Source organism: Mixophyes fleayi, chromosome 10 (genome assembly GCF_038048845.1).
Source record: "Mixophyes fleayi isolate aMixFle1 chromosome 10, aMixFle1.hap1, whole genome shotgun sequence".
Lineage (NCBI taxonomy): Eukaryota > Metazoa > Chordata > Amphibia > Anura > Limnodynastidae > Mixophyes > Mixophyes fleayi.
In genome coordinates this window covers 45214029-45236935 of record NC_134411.1, presented here as the reverse complement: position 1 = coordinate 45236935, position 22907 = coordinate 45214029, and the positions used below count along the sequence as shown (strand labels likewise).

General features: G+C 39.9%; 1 protein-coding gene across 5 annotated transcripts in view; it reads left to right on the top strand.

The window, feature by feature from the left end:
- MUS81 (MUS81 structure-specific endonuclease subunit) overlaps positions 1–22907 on the top strand; it is a 109003-nt gene that overhangs the window by 51786 nt on the left and 34310 nt on the right. For all 5 annotated transcript variants that reach the window (XM_075188642.1, XM_075188641.1, XM_075188639.1 and 2 more), the window contains 3 exons: positions 6186–6369; positions 11992–12121; positions 19211–19332. In XM_075188642.1, the coding sequence (XP_075044743.1) occupies positions 6235–6369; positions 11992–12121; positions 19211–19332 (387 nt within the window). In that variant the 5' untranslated portion in view covers positions 6186–6234. The remainder of the gene's footprint in view (positions 1–6185; positions 6370–11991; positions 12122–19210; positions 19333–22907) is intronic.

Sequence of the window (22907 nt, the reverse complement as noted above, 5' to 3'; positions counted from 1 at the left end):
TTACTGAGCACACATATCATACTACTCCATGCACCAGTCATTGCACAGTTTTATATCTGCTGTAGTCTGCTTTACTGAGCACACCAATCATACTACTCCATGTACCAGTCATTGCACAGTTTTATATCTGCTGTAGTGTGGTTTACTGAGCACACCAATCATACTACTCCATGCACCAGTCATTGCACAGTTTTATATCTGCTGTAGTGTGGTTTACTGAGCACACCAATCATACTACTCCATGCACCAGTCATTGCACAGTTTTATATCTGCTGTAGTCTGCTTTACTGAGCACACCAATCATACTACTCCATGTACCAGTCATTGCACAGTTTTATATCTGCTGTAGTGTGGTTTACTGAGCACACCAATCATACTACTCCATGCACCAGTCATTGCACAGTTTTATATCTGCTGTAGTGTGGTTTACTGAGCACACCAATCATACTACTCCATGTACCAGTCATTGCACAGTTTTATATCTGCTGTAGTGTGGTTTACTGAGCACACCAATCATACTACTCCATGCACCAGTCATTGCACAGTTTTATATCTGCTGTAGTGTGGTTTACTGAGCACACCAATCATACTACTCCATGCACCAGTCATTGCACAGTTTTATATCTGCAGTAGAGTGATTTACTGGAAATACGCCTCTTACTACTCCATGTGCCCAGTAACAGGGCTCTCCCAAGGGAACAGTTACAAGTTTTTTGCTGGGGACTTCAACCAGAAGAGAGATGGATAGAAAGAAAGGGCGAGAAACCTAGAGGTAAATGTATCAAATTACGATTTCTGCAAGTTGGTGGAAATCAACGACTTTGCAGGGGAAGTTTAAAGTGGCGATGGCTTGTAAAGGCTTTAAATTTCCCCTGTAAAGTCGCCTATTTCCAGCGACCGGCAGAAATCGGAACTTGATGCATTTACATCCTAGAGTATTGATGCAAGGGAGGATGTGAGAAGGGAAGGGGTATTTGTTCCTGTCCTGTGCCTGGAGGGAGGAAATTAACCCTTTTGTGTGTGCTGCCATGTGGAGGTGAATGGGAAAGTATGCTGGTAATTGCAGCAGTCACTCCACACACGCCTTCACTTGTATACACCTGATCCTATTCCCACTTTTACTTATTTTGCGCAAGGTCTTACTGTTGTTTATGGATGTAAATGTGCTAATGTACAACAATGCACATGAGTATCTTTAACAAATATCTTGTATTCTCTACTAGCATTAGTTTATATGTATAAAATGCATTGTTGGATACACACATGCAGGTTATGAAACTGGTCAATATTTGAGAGTGTACTTATTCCACTAGGAACCAGTGACCAGTAAAGAAGTGTGAGGCATACATTAATGCTTCTATAATGTCAGTCTTAGTACATTTATAGTGCAGCCAAATAAATATTTTTAGCCCAAAAAATGGCTGTAGCCACTGTGTTTAGACAACTGGTGCACTTTAATTTTAACATAATAAACTTTTCTGATATCACACATTTAAGATAGCATTTTGTTGAGTGCAGGAACAATCCCTGCAAACTGTAGATTTACCGCGATTGTCTTCTTCTTCACTATATTGGATAATTATTTGTTTAGTGTTGATACAAAAGTTGGTCCATCTAATTTATTTTACTTAATGGAAAATCAAGGAAGGCACCACTGAGATTTACAACTTGCATGTCTGGATTGGAGTCTGCAGTTTCTGCCATTACACCATAGAGCTACCTGCATTCCATGGAACCAGAGTTTATTGGTTTTGCTTCTACTGTTGAAGGGTTGTCCATACTCTGTACTAACCATCCTCCTTTTCAGAAGCAGTATTTTGATGGAATCCCTCCCCTGGGACTTCAAACACAACACACACTATTATGCAGGGTCTGGGCTCTCACATATAGCTAAGACCTTTGGCTCTCTCCTTAGCAGGAGAGATCTGATTCAGAAGTTCTTTTGTGTTCAATTAGAGATTCAGCAGAGAACCCAGCTATATGCAAACGCCATAGCAAATAGCAGGGCCGTAACTAGGGCTGTGCGATAAGGGCGACCGCCCAGGGCGCAACGCTGAAGGGGGGCGCAATTTAGGAATATTTTAGGTTAATTTGGTTAAAATTGAGGGATAGGGGGGCGGCATTTGTCTTTCTCGCCCAGGGCGCTAGAATTCTAAGTTACGGCTCTGGCAAATAGTGGCGGTTCCAGGAGAGGAACTTCTGGCAAAACACTATAATTACTGGGAGGGATGGGGTAATGGTATATTTTGTAAAGGTGAGAACTCTCTTTGAAAACTGCATAGCTTTCATTTATTTCACATCACAGTGACCATAGTAGTGTTTTTTGGTTTTACATTACTTGTTTTTTAAACAGTGGGTTTGTCTGCTGAAGTTAGGCAGCCAATGCAAGTATATTATAATAAAACAAATAGGTGTTGAGGTTGTTTATGGTGACTGCTTTAAATTTGTATACATACTTATTGGAGGTAAAATAAATAAGGTGTGGTTAGTCTTGGCCATTGATCCAAAGTGCTGCAGTGACTGATCCATGTTATGGTTATAGGGTGTGCATACCTATATTACATTCCTGTTTTTAATACACTGATTTCCAATTGAATTAACCTCCACTAAATAAAAAGGTCAGTTATATTAATTCATCCTAGGCTACTACATAGGAAAACCAGGTGCTGATTATTATTTGTATTAAAGGATATCTCCACACAAAACATAAAGAGAATCTGCTGCCAGTTTATACAATAGATTTTTGTTTTTCAATTACATTGTGTACCATGATATGACCTCACCCCCTAAAAAAGGTCCTCCATGATTCACCAGGTTATTTGGGCTAGCTTGCGTTATCCTTTATATAGTAGGAAAGCTGCGAGGTATGCAGGAAGCCAACACAGAGCATAGCTGTGTGTATGTATGTAAAATACACACAATATTTTTATTTTTTTGCTTATCACATAGAGCAGTGTTTCTCAAACCCTGTCCTCAGCACCCCTAACAGTGCATGTTTTTTAGGTGACAAAGGAAATAATTACACCAGCTGTGGATCTGTTACAATGTGTCAGTCAGTAATGAAGACACCTGTGTTAAAGCAAGGCGATATGGGAAACATGCACTGATAGGGGTCCTGAGGACCAGGTTTAAGAAACTCTTGACACAGCGCACAAAGAAAAACTTAATTGTCTAGTTTGATTGTTTCAAACAAGCAGTGGTGGTGTTGATGACCGTCTCTATGAATTTCTCATTCTATGTGAATGGCATGTTTACAGGGGAGGGCCATGGTCAACACTTCTGTGTGTTTAAAACAAGTGAGCTTTAGTAACAGAGGAGATAGCTGTGCTCCTCAGGTAAGTGGATATCTGTATTTTATAATAAGTTAGTAAACTACACTTTAGGTGCAGCTCTTTAATTTTATTTTTTGTTCACTTTTTAGTTTAGGCATTATAATTTTATCTTTTTTTCTTTGTACTGAAAGTCTATTTAAAAGCTTACAGAATTAATTTGTCTGCAAATATTTTTTTTTTCTTGAATCTTGCTGATCTTTTCCATTTCCCTAAACTAGACTTTTGTTTTGTAACCATCTCCTGCTGTATCCCCAATAGGTTATTTTCTGTTTGAGTAATTTCTGTTTTCTCTCTAGGCACATGTCAGTTAATTACTCAAATTTAATATTCTTGTTCATGGATTATATATATATATATATATATATATATATATATATATATATATATATATAAAATCTTAATGGCAGGTCTATAAGCATGTAGACGTTAATAAAGATTTTTGTAGGGTATATCTGGCTTAAATGTTCCTATTTCACTATGACATTTGCTTAAACTGGAAAACATAGCTTGATGGTGGCAACTTCGAGGATATGGACCACTACTTCCACATGCAAAAACAAATCCTATTCTCTCCCTTGCAGATTTACATTCCTTTAGAGGTGCAGGAAATTGGGCATCAGCCTATACCTTTAATAGGACAACATTTTCATCAACCAACTTGTACTTGTAGACATACATCTACCAATATATTACTTTAACCTTGTCATATTTGTGCTGTCATAATTGTGTTTTACAATACAATGCACTTTATAGTTTTTGATAGTTAAGTTATTTTCTTTGGGCATAAAATCATATTTTTTGACAAGCCCCCACACTCTCACATGTCACTAACCTTATAAGCTTTGTATATCCTCCCGCCGCTCATCCAGTTACAGTGTGTGCTGTCTCCTGATGATCGCAACACTTCTGTGACTATGGTCTCTAACCCATCTTTTACTTCGTCATTGCTGCCACAGAAGCACTGTTGTCAAGAGTAAGTGCAGCAGCCACTGATAAGCAAGGCAGCAATGTCTTAATAAAAAGTAAATATAATAAAAGCTGTAAAATTCATTGTATTGTAAAACACAGTTGTGATATAATGCTAACTCGTATTTGAGAGGTCTCCTTTGAACTGTACAAATGTGACACATGGCATACATGCTAACAGTACTAAAAGTTTGTGGCTGGAAATGTGACATGGTCTTGTCCAGAAGAGGCATGGCCTGGTCTGTTCTGGATGGATTGAGGGTGTGACCTGATCTTCCAGTGAGAAATGTTTGTAGGTATGGAAAGCAAGACAGGCTGATGTCCCCTTACTCTCATAAATGGGGCACCAACTTGTGGTAGGTCTGATAACGGATTCACGTGTACGCTCCAACGATCCAGCTTTATCGTTCCAAGGCTCATCGTATCGTTTGATTTCATAAACAGACTAAAAATCTTTATAAACGTTGGAACGATGTTGGGCATTCTCTGAAATGGATATAATCCACAACCAGGAAGGCCAACAGCTGAGAACAGAGGTGCTCTAAGCTTTTTAGCAATAACAATCAGCAGTCAAGCCTTTTTATTAGACAAATATTGCTAAAAACACATAATTACATTCTTTAGACTAGGATGTCAAGCTGATTTGTACCAAGTTTCCCTTGTTACCAATCTCTCATGTAATCACTTATGTTTCTCAATACTTATGAAATACACCCGCCTGTGTAAAAAAATAATGCCTAGTACACTTTTCTATGTATAGATAGGGGGAAAGCTTGTTTCTTATCAGGAAGAAGGAAGCTGCTGCATGTACATGATTTACTAATGTGAAACAGTCAATTAGATGTTTTTGAATAGTATTACTTTACCACTGTTCAAAGAAGACAGAATTGCTGTTTTCCACATAAAATATAAGTCTATAAAAAATGTTTTCCCTCAGACCTCACAGGTTAGAAGACTATAAACTTGCTTTTTATCATTCCTCTGCATGCAGTTAAAAATAAACGTGCTATACCTGATCCAGTGATTCTCTGAGGGCCACCCAACACCCTGGTGTGCCTTAATGGTTCTCCCAGCACACAGCAGGGTGCACTCCAACCCTCTGCTTTCAGGACATTCCTCTGCAACGTAGAAGTGCAACTCTGCAAATGTCACATCAAGGTCCAAACACTTTAGCAACACGTCTTTCAATAAAATCATGTTTTGGGTTTATTCTCATTTATGACTTAAATTAATTGTGAGAGTATGGAGGCTTTATTACGTGTGGCAATTATTAACACATTGATATAGGGGCAGTATACTCCACACCTCTTTACAGTAATAAAAGAAAACTGGTTAACAAACACACAAAGGTGTTATGTGCCACACTTTTCATTACATTGTTCTCTTCTCTACCAAAGTCCAACAGGTGCAAAATAATAGTGTATCATGACATTTATAGATAACCAAATCCGAGCCTAGTGCAGAACTGAAATCCTTTTGAGAGTAGAAACACCCCTAAAAATTCTCCCTCCCCCTTATTACATTAAAAACTCAGCTCTGGAGAGCTGAGAGCGTTTGTTTCTGCCAAACAAACGCATTGACGCTCCTTTGCTCTGCTTGCTAACGCCTCTTGCTGTGTAAACCTCCAGCACAAACACTGCCATCTTGCTCCATAAATCCCTGCTCCAAAGTGGAACTCTAGATGCATTTTTGCAAATTGAGGTGCACAGCTGGTCCAAAACTGCCTTTGCAATACGCAGCAGACCATTTGCACTTCATAAATGTCCTGCATTATGGGAAAAGCTATCTGGGTGTAAAACATGTCTCTAATGTACATCGTTTAGGAAAATATCCATTGATACTATCAATAGGTGGTCTCTAATATACTATGTGTCATACTTTACACAGACAATTTGGTATATATGATATCCATCGGAAGCTTCAAGAAGGCTAGAAGATGTCGGGTGCAGTAACGTTTGGACGTAAACGCCCCCTGCCACCATGCTCAAACCCTCTGTTTCTGAAGTGGCTAACAGAATGGAGGGATTCTACTGCTGAGAAAGGGCTGAAAACACAATATGTTTACCAAAAGGTGAGCTGAAAGACAATGCTGCTTAGTTTATGAGGCCTATTTTATTTGTTTGCTATCTGTTATAGCATATCTGTGTACAGTGAACCATGTTATTATATAAGTCCCTGTGTATTCATTTTGGCGTATATATGTTCTTTAAATGTTTAGACTTCTCAATTGCATCAGATCTAGCAATGAGATGTCATTTAATTTCCATCCATTTAAGCTAAATTGAGGGGGATTACAAACTTCAGACGAAGTTGGTATTACCATTCTGGTTGCGTTAGGACAGGTTTATTTTGTATGAGCTGAACATGTACAGCTTAAAGGAGAGAAGAAACAAAGGTGTTAAGATAGAAATTCAAATATATAATAAGGTATTAGAGTTCACAAAAGCAGTATGTTTACAAATGAGGATTTATAGAACAAAGAGAAACACTGATTTTATTCTGGTGCTATGTAAAAGCACAAAGATGAGAGAGTCTGCATCTCTCCATGATCAATAAGGACTGGCAGAAAATGAGGCCAGATGATGCTCATGTTCTGACAGTGCCTGGGACAGTTTGATCCGAGTTCGGGTCAAACTGTATTTTTGGGCTACAGCTGCTTGGTGCTCAGGACAAGCATTGTGATCTGCCAATGCATGGGTATCTGTTAAAACTGTTTAATTTACTTTTTATATATATTGGGTAGTGTCCAATAATCCATGCTGACCACACACTTGCTGCTTGGTCAGCCAGTATGGTCTCTTTTGTACACATAAATTGATAAAAAAAATGTTGTACAGCTTTCACTCATGTGTTTCATATCCATTTAACAAAATACCTCTAGTACTTGCTCTTATTTTCTACCTAGAGATTATCATGTGTCACTTTATAGTCCCTGCCAAGCATTGGCATTTTTTTTTTATTTATCACCACTTTCAATTACTGACCCTTTTTTAAAATAAATTTATCTGATAAGCATCACGTGTTGTTGCGATTTAACATTATTTTATTGCTGTGGCAGCTGAGCTATACTTTAAAAAAAACAAAACTTATTGTTTTGAAGGCTCTGCTAAGCACGCACACGTGTTGAACCAAAAGCTCTCTTTGGGGTGGATGTGGCACGCGGACATCGCGTACATTGACGGCAATTCTTCACACCGCTTTGGGGAGCATAGAAAAATGAGCGGAGATTCCAGCCATTACATCGTATCTCCCCAGACGTTCTAGATATACACAATCAATAATCACGTAGACTGACTGTAACAAGGTACAGCTCTTCAGCAAAATAAATGCAGCTCTCCTTTTTTAGTTTCAATAAACATGTAGTATGACAGTAACAATATAAAGCTGCTCAGCAAAATAAATGCAGCTTCTCTTTTTGTTTCTTTAACTTTCTTTCATTTTGCAGCTCACTTGAATGAAAAGGCACAGCAAAGAAACCACTAAAAATATAGATGGCTCATTTTATAAAAACACAAATTAAAAATCCCAGGAAAAGCTAGCGAGTGTGTCAGACATGTTCTTGGCCCGTGCTTTTCTTGTGCCTTATAAACAGTAAAAGAAAATCGTATTCCCAGCCCCTTAGGGCCTAACCACTTATGCAGTGTGTTACATGTGTTTTTGTTCCCCAATGGTAATACATGAATCCTGATTCACAAAATGTTGTTTCAATAATAATAAATGTGTTAGTTGCAGAGTCATTGATTGTTATCACATGAAACCTGTTCAAAGTGCATTGTAATCATGGATAAATGCATTCAGTTCCTGTCTGTGTTTCAAAGCATGACAGAAAACGACTTAGATTTGTAGGGGGGCTTAGATCCTTTGGGTATGTATATGTAGACTTTTGAGTTCACCATCTTCTGCAGTTCAAATGTGCTGCATAGATGTACGAAAAGAACATCTTCACCTTTAGTCGTAACTCCCCACCCCTCCCCCCTCGTTAGCTCTTGAGGATAAAGTCTGTCTAACAGAGTTCAATGGAAACTGTCCCTTAGATCTCTATCACAGAGCTATGGATGGTTTGTAGTATGCTGCAGAAAAAACTAGCACTATTCAGAGCAAGTCGGGGTTTGTCTTCAGATAATGGGAAATTCCTTGTAGTTGCTATATGATTAAAGCTCTACTAAAGATGGAGTTGCCCATTAACATTCACTCCAATGAAAACCTAAAGATAAATGTGTAGTATGAGCCATATAATTTCTTTCCTCGCTTCCAAAGGCATCTACCACAGTAAAAGCACTAGTGGTTTAAACAATAGAGAAAGTATATTCATTTTTTGTTTGCCTTTGTCAATCATAGTAGCCTATTAGCTGGTATTTTACAGGGTAGCTATTAATAATGGATTTTAAATATTATGACATATGTTCAATAATTTAGCTGATGTTAAAGGTGTATTTTAATCTGTCATTTAGATGAGAGTCTTTAACCTGTATCCTTTTTACCTAGCATAAAATGCTCTGATTTTCCTATTGCAGTTATCAGGACTGAAGTGATTAATTAGTCCATGAGTGGTTTCTTTAAATGTCAAGTGAAATTTAGCTCAGGTGCAATAAGAAACTAAGTAAAAAGTTTGAAGTTGCAGGTAGATGGGTTGTGTTGGAGGCATCTGTCTTCATAATCTGATTGGAACACTTGAGTGCATCGATAGAAAAGCACTGTGAAAGTACGACAGGCACCAGTATCCTTGATCCCAGTTTTCAGTATACACACATGGGCCAGTACACACTGTGGGTCAGAGCAAAACACTAGAAAACTGCTCAGGCACTCTTTATATTTAAAGGATATGTCTACTGCTTCCTGTGTGATCCTGGTGCCTGCAGTATTTTCAGAGAAGGTTTCTTACTTTGATTTACAAATAGAACATTACATGAGAAACAGCCTTGCAGGTTACTGCAGTAGGGCAATAGATGTGGAAAACAACAGCAGATAATTGTGGCTTGAATTGGGTCACCCCTTTCTATATTAATGTGGTTTATATTTATATTTGGTTTTTGATACTAGGTAATATACATATATGCATTTTTACTCCCTATACTCGTGTTTTTTCTAATACATACATCTTACATAATGTTCTTCCGTTTTACAATATGCTATATATATTTTTTTTCTTTTTCTTCATTTGCATTGTTAAGTAATAATCTATGTTACGCCTTGAATACTGAATGTGTTTGTTTAAGAGCCTGTCCTTTGCCAATAGACATGTTTGCTGCAATGTCCTAACCCACCGCTTTGGTATCTATGGTGACGTTTGGTCATCAACTAACACGTAAGCTGCGCAGTCAAAACCTGATGCTTTAAGCAGATGCTGTTTAGCGGCGGTGTTTGTTGATTATATAAGTAAAGCTTTTAAAATGATTTTGGATCCCAGATCTGCCATGTAAATCCACATATAATATTTTTATTATACGTTGTACAGTACCCAACATACTATGCAGCATGTTAAAAGAATGTTTAAGCAGTCCCCTCGGTTTACATACGTATGTATTACACATGCTGTATGGCTGCACTGCGTCCGTGCCAAATTAAGAGCCACAGGGGCCTAGAGATATAATATGTGAGGGTTCCATGCTGTGCTGCTGGAGGGGATGTGGCCAGCAGCTTGGAATATATGATTAGCACCTAACAAACACTGCCTGCTCTCCAGCCACTTAGATCTCCCTCCCTAGAAGCATGTAAGGAAAGTGAAGTGGGAGAAATCGTTCCCAACTTTCCCCCAAGCTGGTAGATGTTCTTTGCTGAGTGGGAATACAACAGTGGTTTCCCCAAATTTGCACTGTCCTGTGTATAGGTATGCTATTGTAGTGATAAGGTGTGTAGGGTGTTTTACTTTTGGACAACTTAACTCATTTATTTCAATGAAGCATAGCGTCCTTAGTCCTATAGTAGAAGCTGAGGCCCATTGTTATACATATAGAAACACAAATATTGCCCTGCAAATAAAGTAGACCATGCATATAAAACACATATTTTCCTGCAAATAGCTGTAGACTTGCCTTCAGTCCATCTCCTCATACTCCTCTCGCATTCCACCTCTCTCTACTACTCTTTTTTTTTTGCTTTTGCTCTTCCTTGCTTCCCCCACCCTCTGATCACATTATTTCATCTTGTATGATATTGCATGGAGGTTAAATTATATAATTACATCTTGTGGCATTCCCTCTTCGCCCATATCCTCACATCACTGCCATACATTCTACCTCCCGCCCATATAATTTCATCTTTCTCTTATTTGCTTCCCTCTCATGTCATTTCCCTTCTCCTATATTATCCACCTTCCTTCTTTTAAATTTAATCTCTCCCATAATAACGATCCATAGTTTATGCTGATATCAAAGCAAACTGTGATGATAATATATAGTTTATAATTCTATATTACCAAACAGAGCTAATACTATAAAGTGTTAATCTTATATCAACCAGTCACAACAGTACAGTTTTATAATCTTATCATGGCAACCAGTAAAAAAAGTTGAATATCTTTGGGTGTTTAATACAATATCCAAATGTTGACCATCTTTGCCTGTTAACCTTTGTCCTAGACTCTATAGTGTACCTCAGTTTAGTTTATAGCAATTGCCATCCATTTCTCCATTGAACACTTTTTGTTTATTCTTTGTTTTGGTTTGATCCATTGAGATCTTGGTCCAATGGACAAGTAAATTCTATTTGGGATGCAAAATGACCAAATTAGGTCATTGTCTGATTTTAAGACAGTACTAATAGGGACTAGGAGAATGATTAGTGTGTCACCCTAAGATTATTTCTTGTATCAACATGCATGTAAGCTAATTGCTTTGATGCCATGTAGAATGTGTTTTTCACGTGATATTTTAATATACAGTGTTCTTGATTATGTGACAATCGGTACTAAATATATCAAAATGTGTCATCTCACTTATGAAATAAACTTGATGCATGGAATGTTTATAATTGGTTAACATGTATTAGTTCAGTTACAGCACATCCATGTTCTTTGCACTAGTATTCATATATGTCTACAGTAGTGAAAAGGTAAATAGGTGTTGCCCATAGCAATCACTCAGATTATGCTTTCATATAGCATGCTGTTATTTCAGACATTTGGCCCAATGTTGCCACATGTCTGTCCCCCAAAGGAGCAGAATTCCTTTTAATATTCCAGTTGATAGATAAGGTCATTATCAGGAATGTTGGTGTATGCGGATAGAAAGTAATTGTTTTGCGCACACACTTATTTTCTGCCTGCATTAACAGACTGGATGTGATCCAGCTGCTTGGCCCGAGCAGTAAATTATCTTAACTCATTTGGCTGCCCACGCCCCCAGCAGTTTTCAAACCCTTCACCATAATTAATATATGCTGCATGTATAGTATTTATGTTTATGTAGACCACAAGGATATAAAAAGTCATCTAGCAATTTTGTGCAGAGTATTAATGCCATGAGAGTGTGGTTTGTGCATTTATAGGGCTACGCATCTCCATGGTGATGTAACATATCCTTCTAGGTTATGGTAAAGGATACATAATGTAGAATGGAATATATTATAAATGTATTTATAACTGCAGAGAAAAGCGAGCTGTCTCCTAAAGTTGTAGCGATATTCTGGGAGGTTAGGCATATTGCTTCCTTGGAGGTGTATATCACTGATTCATGAGATTCTCCTTTCTTCTCAGGCCATCAGCTCGCTGAAAAAGTACCCACTGCCGCTCCGCAACGGAAAGGAAGCAAAAATCCTGCAAAACTTTGGAGACGGAATCTGTAAGATGTTGGATGAGAGGCTGGAAAAGTATTACGCTGAGCATGGTGTGTATCATTTTAAATTCCCAAAAAATTAAAACGCTTTCTTTAAACCTCTATATTAGAGGCATTTTCATCAGCTTTACAACCTTTTGCCAACTACGAGTTGCCATGATAATGTCTAAAAGTGGGTGATTCGGAGTGCTAAGGTACGTATTTAATAATGAACATGCTCTGTTCCTAAACTTTTTTTCTTCCACTTACAACTATTTTCACAAGAGGAGCTTCCTAAATAAGCATGGCCTGTATGCTATTTGCAGAACTGTGATGTGTTTTGCCTTTCAGGAGCTGCCTCCATTGGTATGAAAATCCAGAGATTAATATAAATACTTATTATGATAAGCCCCCCCCCCCCCCCTCCCACACACACACACAGGGTGCTGCTAGTTACTTTAATTTCAATCCCTGCCTCTAATCGCCAGTGTTAATACACTTTCAGATGAGAAGTTCCCACCTGTGACACTTTCCTCCCAGCGTGTTGATGCTCTATCTGTACCAGTAAAGAATTCAGAGAACGTGAGTAGTTCTGTCCAGGAGGAAAGAGATGCTGGACAGGCAGTGTGCGGACAAGTTTGCACTTATTTCAGGAGGCTGTCTAATAGAAAAGAAAGTTGAGCAGTTATCCCCCTCATTAAAGTAAATAAATGAGACAAACTCATACTTCTAAAAAGAACAATCTAATTTAGGATTACATTTTTCCTGTACTTTGGGTAATAAGCCCTATAGATATTAAACATCTGGGACCATCAATTTGGAAGTACAGGGATACTAATTTAATTTCAGAACCTTTTCCTAGTCCTCAATGTACTGGTTCCAACTCCTTTTTAAGCTGTGACAATATGTGGAGTAGTTGATAGCAGGGTAGCATATCAATTAGATATCAATTCCTTGCCAATAAGGTCATGTAAGGTCCCAGGTACATAAAAATCAGCAATTCGGCGGATTCTGTTGAGAATTATGTATGCAGGGCATGATGAAGCTGCAAGTGTCTAAATATATAATGACTGGGTACTCCAACCTTTTCCATAAATTGTTGGAAAGTCTTAATAGCACTTTCTGAATATAGCTGAGCAACATAAAATAAACAATATAAGGTTCAGGCCCTATCTCCTGCCATAAAACATAGAATATGATGGCAGATAAGAACCACACAGCCCATTTAGTATGTTCATTTTTAGCTCCTAAAATACCCAGACCCTATCTGATCCTTTGTTTTGAGATTTAGATTTGTGTTCTGTCTATCCCATGTTTTAATTCACATACTGTATTAGCCTTTGTCGCCTCTGTTGCACCCCTGGTCATGGAGCCATGCTCCGGAGTTTTGGAAGCAGGAGTTTTGACACTAAGTTGTAAAGGAGCCCAAGACTTCTAACAAAGTCCCCAGTTATCAAGGCTTTATTTGCAATACAATTTTGGATCAGAGAGCAAAATATTCAAGGTTCTTGTTTCTAGAATCTCCTGAGCAAGTAACCAAAGCTGTACCTCTGTGGTTGTTGTCCCCAGCCCAATTGGATCAGCAGTCCAGTCCGGTAATTTTAAAAAACAAAAAAACAGGAAGGGTCGCACCTTCCCACTTCTACGGGTACAACATTCAAAGTCTGGACCTCCCACTCAAAACAAAGGAAGAACAAAGTTTGCACCTTTTTTAGAAGTATAAACAGGGGATTGCTGTGTAGTATGCAGAAGCATGGCCTTTATTATTGTCTTTGAGAGTAACCCTGCACAGAACTGAAAGGGGGAAGATTGGACCAGTCATTTATTTTCATGGTGATATGTTAAGGGAGTAAAAATCAGCTGGGTGTCATGACCACTCTCATGTAATCTGACAATAGCAAATTAGGCCTTTCTTAAGAATAAAAGCACTTGGAACTTAAATGGGGAGTGTATGTGATTTGCCTAGTTTATTGTAGGCTCAATAACTGCCATAAAGTTTACAGTACTCTAACTTGCTGTGCTGTTACAGCAGTTAGACTTCTCTGTTTTAGTGAAATGCAATAAGTTGTAGCTACTATACTATAAATATACACTTAGTGGCCACGTTTTTATGTACACTTTTCTATTACTGGGTAGGACCCCCCTTTGCCCCCAAAACAGCCTGAATTGTTTGTGGCAGGGATTCATCAAAGATTGGGAGTGGGATTGAGTTCCAGAGGATGGGAGCAGCTTGGGAGAAGCCTTGGAGGTGAGAGTTATTGGCAGAACGAAGGGGACGAGACGGAATGTGGTGGGAGATGAGGTTGGCGACGTAGGGGGTAGAGGTTTGGGTTAGGGCTTTATAGGTGAGGCTAAGATGTTTGAATTGGACTCTGTAGTGGAAAGGGAGCCAGTGAAGAGCCTGACAGAGAGGAGAGGCAGATGAGTAGCGTCAGGAAAGAATAATTAGGATGGATTGGAGTGGGGAGAGTTGGGAGGAGAGACCCAGTGAGCAGGAGGTTGCAACAGTCCTGATGAGATATGATAAGAGATAATTGTATTGGTTGCCTCCGTGGTGAGAGATAGTCTAATCCTGGAGATGTTTCGAAGATGGTAACGGCAACATTGGGAGAGTTATTAAATGTGGAGAGTGAAAGAGAGGGTAGCGTCAAGGATAACTCCTAGGCAGCGGACTTGAGGAACAGAGAATAGGGTAATATTGTCAACAGATAGATATGCGGAGGTGAGCAGACACAGGGGTGTGGCAGTATGATCAGTTCCGTTTTAGATATGTTCAATTTAAGGAAGTGGTGGGACATCCAAGAAGACATAGTAGATGGACAGTAGGAGGCATGGGGTATTGGTATCATCAGAGTATAGATGATGGTAAAAACCGTAAGACTTACTTATGTCATAAGGGAGGAAGTGTATGGGAGAAAAGTAGGTGACCTAGAACAGACCCTTTAGCAGCACCGACAGGTAGCAGAAATTGGGTATAGGAGGAGTCCAGGGGGTAAATGTATCAAGGTGCGATTTTGCAAATACAGCGATTTTCTCTTGAGAAAATTGCAGATGTATGAAGCTGAGATTTCATGTAAAATCGCCAGAGTTGTGTTTCTGTCAAAATCACTATTTCCAAAATCAATAGAGATCAAACTCCCGACTGTTTGCCACTCTAACTATACAAGTCTCCAATGTATGAAACTGCGATTTCCCACACTGTCGTGGGAAAATCCCCTAATACGCAATGAACGCTAGGTCTATTTATAGTATCGGAGCTACTGCACTGTAGAAGCTGTTTGAGGCAGCGACTCTCCTCTTTTTTTATTTTTTTTTTTCAAGCAAACATGTTCTGGCTGGCTGGGACTTGTAGTTCCACAAAACAAAATGGCGTACGTTTATTTTTTTACACTTATATCGCCGTTATTACCCTACACCCACCGCCCAGGGGTGTAGGAAGAGCCCTAGTGCTTTCAGCGCTGTGCTGGTTGTCCCTAGGGAGGGGGGGGGGGTGCCCGCTCAATTTTTTCGGCGGACTCCACTCCCTAGGGAATCCAGCCCAGCGCTGAACAGCCTGGGGTTGGTTGTCATTATGGCAGGATGACCCCTGCCGCGTGTCCCCCTGCTATAGTTCCACCAACCGTGACTGGTTTGCCTAGTGCTGGTTATGTGAAAACCGGGGGGACCCCACACAAAATTTCCCCCCGATTTTCACGTAACCAGCAGTAGGCTGGCAGCACTAGGATTAATAGTGAATAGAGGGGGGACCCCACGCTTTTTTTATTTACTTTGATCTATTTTTAACAGTTTTGACAGCTGTCGGGACCTCCAGTTCTATAGACAGGGCAGTGTAACAGTGATGTGTTTACTAATCTCGCAGCTAGATAAGGACAACACGGGAGTTAGCTAACACGGAAGTGTTTTAAATCGCAGCAAAGTGGCAGAGATGATCAGCGATTTTGAAGATCAGGGTAAAAATCGCAGCTTAATACATTTGAGAAATCTTGGACTAAAATTTACTGCGATTTTAACACGCTGAAAAAAATCGGAACTTGCTACATTTACCCCCAGGGTAGAGACTGAGAGTGAGTGGTCTGAAACGTACAATGTCTGCCAGGAGAGAACAGTGTCACATATGTGCACATCCCAGAGGTCTCTTGAACTGAGATCTGGTAACTGTGGAGTACACTGAACTCATTGACATGTTCCTGGAACTAGCTTGAGATGTGTTTTGTGCTGCTTATCCTGCTGGAAGTAGCCATTAGAAAATGGCTAGACTGTGGCCATAAAGGGATGCACATGGTCAGCAACAATACTCAGGTTGGCTGTGGCATTTAAACAATGCTCAGTTGCTATTAAGGGGCCTAATGTGTGTCAAGAAACATTTCCCACACCATTACAGCACCACCACCAGCCTGTACCGTTGATACAAGACAGGGATGGATACATGTTGTCTACAATAAATTCTGTCCCTACCATCTGCATGTCGCAGCATAAATTGAAATGTGCTAGAAGCCACAGTGTGTAAGCCCGCTGTCCCCCCAGAAGTCGCAGTTTGCAGTCCCCTTGTGGCCCTCAAATGCTAGTGTCCTAGCCACCTGTGGCCCCAGAAGTCAAAAGTATGCAGTCTTCCTATGTCCCCCCCATTCCTCCCCCACTACCATTCCCAAAATGTAGGGCTTCTGTGTCCCTGGCTCCCCCTTCTCTGCAGTGCATTTGCTAGGGACCATCAGAACTGTTCCCTGACAATTGGAACAGCCATGTACCTCTCAGATGACCAGAATTTTATGACCGTACTCCACACTTTTACAACCTTATGACTGTACAATCCTTCTTTACCTTCCCAATCTTAGTGTTCCAGACTGCTGTGCCCCCTGACACCTCTTTTCTCTGCAGTGCATCTATCAGTAAATTTTATAATTTGTTCTATGTAAATTTGAACTCACATTTACTACTACTCAAATGAACAGCATATTATAAGGCTATGCACCCATCACACAGCCTCTTCTGTACCCTCATCACAATGTACCAGACTCCTGGCTTCTTTCCTTGCAGTACATCTGCTCTGCAATTAAATCTCAAATGCTCAGCATTATAACATGCATGTAACATACACAGTGGTCAGAGACACACTCCTCTTGCCATATCATTGGGCTTCCTGGCACAGGAGCAGCACTCTGACCGCTGTAATGGCACAATGTTGTTATTTTGTACAGGGGAGCTGTAATCACTGAGAACCAGTTATATTGGCTCTTGACAGACATTATGAACCATTCCTAAAATGGGTGGAAGCCATAATCTTTTTGCCAAGTTGGGTTGTGTTTGCTGGTGACCAGAATTCTCATCTTTGGGGATCTGGGCTGTTTTCAGGCCATAAACGCTGATATATAGCAGCATATATGGTCAGCATTTGCTTTAGTGGCCCAATAAAATGTCTTATTTCTAGACACCTGGGGGTAAATAGTTTATTTGTTCCTTTTTTTTCTCCCCAATTGATGTACCCTGTAATTGACAGGGCTGACAGACACTAGGGGGTAAATGTATGATACTCCGGTTTCTTCAACTCCCGCGAGTTCGGCGAGATGACAGCTAAAATTTAAAGCGGCGCTGCCTTTTGAAGGCAAGTTTCCCTTTACAAAGCAGCGCCACTTTAAATTTTAGCTGTCATCTCGCCGAACTCGCGGGAGTTGAAGAAACCGGAGTATCATACATTTACCCCTAGGGGTTAAATGTATTAAAGTGCGGAGTTTGCATGAGAACTTTAAAACAGCAATGACTTTAAAGTCAAAACTTTCCTTTATAGTACTTGGCATTTTAAATTTTCCCTGCAAAGTCGCCGAATATCGGAGACTTGCGAAGTCTGCACTTTAATACATTTATCCCTTGGTGTGTTTAACTATTAACACTTACTGTTTGACACAGTTGATATTTGCTTTGCAATTAGGAAGTCAGTGGTACTTGGCAAAATAACTTTGAAGCATGGATACAATAGCTTGTACTCTTAAAGAGTGCAGTTTACGGAATGTGATTTTGGTCCTCATTTTTTATGTATTAAGCCCACTAAAATATCACATGTTTTAAAAATACACCAAAGTACATATTCATTTATTAAAGGCAGCTGTTTAATGGAGATTAGTTTTCAATGACTTCAAATCATTATGCATTGCATTTTTTTAATTATTTCATTAACCTCTGGAACAACATGGTAGTCACCAGAACTGCACCCAGATATCACCAGTAATCCACCCATTTCTCAACAAGACTGTAAATAGTTTCCGTGCATTTAAACATTAAATGATGCCAAAGTTTGATGATAGCCCACTTGTCCTACATATCTTGCAACCTAAATTGCATGTGCTGAAATAGTTAACTGGAGGCATTTTTTTTTTTTTTTGCATGATATAACCTGCGGAGGCCTAGGACATTGCTATTGAAAAAACAAGTTTAAAAGCAGAAACGTGCCATTATCACATTGCAAAAGTAGGAGGTTTGGCAGATATAGATTTAAAAGCTTACAATACAGTAGATTGCATATTGTATATTCAGTCAGCTGTGGGAGCATTAACATGGCCTGTTCCTGGAAGACTGGACAAATACTCTAACAGACTCTGCCACAAGCTACAAAATGCTTTGATCCCAGACATCATATTGCAGTAACTTCTGCTGATATGCTTATTTGATGATAAGAATATTAATAAACATCAATGAATTAATTCATCCAGATTATCACAATAGTAAATTAAGTGGGAAGTTTGATAGCAGAGCATTTTGCACTGGGTGAAGGGTCTGTAATAATGTCTTAGCTGGATTGTGAAAGCATCTATATGCTTCTGGGCCCCATTTGAGGCCTGATCAAGCTACACATGTTCATGCTTTGGTTTTGATGCAATTTCAGTTTGCTTAAGGTGCAACAACCATAAAATGGCCTCAGAGGTTGCTTAAAAAATATTTATATATAATAATACTGCCATCTAGTGCTGAATCTTTAGTAAAAATTATATTTTCCTCTTACAAACAGACTAGAGGCAACTTTGGAAAATTCTTGGAGGTGAAAACTGGTTTACGCCTTGTTCTTTTGGGTTACTTTTGTATTAAGTGTACTGATATTATAAATATGGTTGTTAACAGTATTCACTACTCTGCTTAGTCTGTTACTTCCTGTCTTGTTTCTTATGTTCACAGGTCCCAATGCTCCAATTCATTCTCTTCCTAGTTTGGGTAATACAGAGAGAAACCAGCAGAGAGGCCCCTCTCCTCTTTCAATACAGTCTGCCCAGGAAGAGAGCCAGGGACCATCTCCCGTGGTAAGTGAGCTCTGTGAACTTTGCAAGTGCTGTGATATACTTATCACTCAAATATGTGAAACTGGATCTGTTTGTTATTTATTTGAGCAATGAAAATACTGAAACGCACAGCAGAAAATGAAGAATCCCAATGCACACATCCCAAATAACCACTTGATAAAAATACTTAATCAAGTATAATATTGTGTAACGTCAAATTGTGCATACATGAACATTTTGTTTAGCTGTCCTACTAGGCTTTTAGATTCCCTTTCTGCCATTACTGTAAGCATTTTTCAATATAACCATTTGACGTGTCAATGATTTCCCTGAGCACATGCCATAGATTCAAGATCATTACCTTCTTGGATCACTGTACATTTACCATGTGCGTTCAATATTTATGGGGCCTTTCTTGTTCACCCATTCTTATAGCAACCTGGTTTTATTGGAACCATGTTGGTGCCTCACTGAGAGAGGATTTACGAAAAATGGCTTATAGACACCCACAGTCTGTGTAACCCACCTTTATGCTGTTGGAACTGCTTTTTTTTGGATGTCCCTATCAACTTGTTTAGTGGAAATTTAGAAATAGCTTATGGACATTTAGAGGTGGGGTCGTGGAAAATATAAGTGAATAGAATTTAATAATTTCACAATGAAAGCAGTAGAAGTGGCAGGATGGCATACCACTGTATACCAGCCAACTTGGACCACTGTCTGTCCCCCAATATTACACAAAAATAAATGTGGTTTTTGTGCAATGCCATTACATTCTTCTCTCATTAGTGCTGGCATACGGATTCATGCCCTTTCAAATGAACACGTTGGAGTCATAACTAAGGTTTAGTGCCTTGATCAATTGTTCTGTTGTTTTGAATGGTACTGATTTGGGATACTACACATTATCTGTCTTTCTTACTTTTGTTGAACTAAATTGAATGAACAACAGGAAAGGTTTGCCATAGGGGGATGCTGACTATGTCCACTTCCTGGAAGGCCAGCAATAAATCATGCTCTTTGTGTTCTCAATGTATTGGAAGAGAAAAAGATGCAATGATAAGTGTATACATTCTTACAGACCAAATGGCCTGTAACATTTCACATCTGTCCTATTTTTCTCCTTATTTCCATTAAGCCTTAAAGCCAGCCTCAGATTAATTTGCCTAAGCATAAATCTCCAAAGCCATGGCATGATCTTTAGGACTGTGTCATCTTTCACCCCTCCACCAACACACAAATTTGTTCATATTGCACCTGCATTACTCCACTCACCTCTATTTAACACCCATGAACTGTTGTCCTATTTATTATCTCTAACAAGTACAGCCTCCACCTGTCGCCAGAAAATAAAAGGCCACACATCTTACAATCCCCTTGCCTATCTTTCGCTCACTCTGCTTCTATTAGCTGGTGATATATCACCTAATCCAGGTCCCCCACACTCCTCACACACACATACATCAGAACACTACCGTTCTATAGCAAACCTCAAACACATCACCTGTCTCCCCTCTCTTCCCAAGTCCTTTAAATGTGCCCTTTGGAATGCACGCTCTGTTTGTAACAAACTTACCTCCGTTCATGATCTCTTCCTCTCAAAAAACCTCAACCTTCTGGCAATAACAGAAACATGGCTTATGCAATCAGACACTGCCTCACCTGCAGCACTTTCACATGGTGGCCTCCATCTCACCCACACCTCCAGACCTGAAGGCAGACAAGGAGGTGGGGTTGGACTACTTCTCTCCCCACAGTGCACATACACAGTTCTACCAAATGTCCCATCACTCACGTTCACATCTTTTGAAGTACATGCTATTCGCATTTTTAATCCATTCTCCCTACGTGTTGCGGTGATCTATCGTCCCCCTGGAGCACACCAACAATTTATTGAGGATTTCTCTGCATGGCTCCCTCACTTCTTATCTTCAGACATCCCCACCATCATCATGGGTGACTTCAACATCCCCATTGATAACCCACCTTCCAAAGCTGCTTCCAAACTACTCTCTCTAACATCCTCACTTGACCTCTCCCAGTGGATTGAATCATCTACTCATAAGGATGGCCACTGCCTTGATCTTGTTTTCTCTAGACTATGCTCAGTTTCTAACTTTATTAATACACCCTTCCCCCTCTCGGATCATCACCTTATCAGCTACACTCTCACCCCCACTGCTCTAACCTCTCTACTGTCTGACTCAACCAAGCCTCCTCATACTCGTAGAAATCTTAATTCTATTAATCTTCAACAATTTTCCACCTCTCTCCAACACCTTCTCTCCCCTATCTCTACATTCTCATCCCCTGAGATGGCAGTACCTCATTTTCACCTAACCTTAGCAACGGCCCTTGATCAAGTGGCTCCAGCGACACTTCATACTACACGTCGACTTCGATGTCAACCGTGGCACACCAAAGCAACACGAAATCTTCAAAAACTGTCCCGTAAAGCAGAACGTCACTGGCGTAAATCTCGAAGCTCTAATGACTTCTTCACATATACTTCTGTCTACCACTCCTATCGAAATGCTCTGGACACTGCAAAACAAACATACTTTCAATCTCTTATCTATGCTCAGGCTTCTAACCCCAAACGCCTTTTCAATACATTTAATCATCTTCTCAATCCTCCCACCCCGAACCCTCCATCTACTATCAGTGCTCAGGATCTTGCTTCCTACTTCAAGGACAAGATTGACAAGATCAGACTAGAAATGGTATCCTCTTCCTCAACAAGCCATCAGCTCATTTCCTTCCCACTACCCTCTGACACCCTTTCTTCATTTGACCCCACAAATGAAGAGGAAATTTCTACGCTCTTCTTATCTTCCTACTCTACCTCCTGTCCTCTTGATCCTATTCCCTCGCAAATTGGTAGATCCCTGTCTTCTGTGCTCATTTCACCTCTAACTCAAATCTGTAATCTCTCACTCTCTACTGGCATCTTTCCATCACTATACAAGCATGCAGTGATTACTCCTATTCTAAAAAAACAAAACTCCGACCCAAACTCTCTCTCAAATTACCGTCCCATCTCTCAGCTCCCTTGCCCCTCCAAGCTTCTAGAGAGACTTGCCTACACTCGCCTCACACGCTTTCTTTCCGCAAACAACCTGTTGGATCCTCTTCAGTCTGGCTTTCGTTCTCAACACTCCACAGAGACTGCGCTGACCAAGGTTGTTAATGATCTGATCACTGCTAAGACTGAACGCCATTACTCTCTCCTAATTCTCCTTGATCTCTCGGCTGCATTTGACACCGTTGACCACTCTCTTCTCATACAAACACTGCAATCCCTAGGTCTTCAAGACACAGTTCTATCCTGGTTCTCATCTTACCTCTCTAATCGCTCTTTCACTGTTAATTTCTCTGGAGCCACCTCTGCTCCGCTTCCCCTATCAGTTGGAGTACCACAAGGCTCGGTGCTAGGTCCTCTGCTGTTCTCTATCTATACCGCTTCTCTTGGAAATCTAATAAGTTCCTTTGGCTTTCAGTATCATCTCTATGCGGATGATACCCAAATCTATCTATCCTCTCCTGATATCTCGACATCTGTGTTGTCCCGTGTAACTGACTGTCTTTCTGCCATT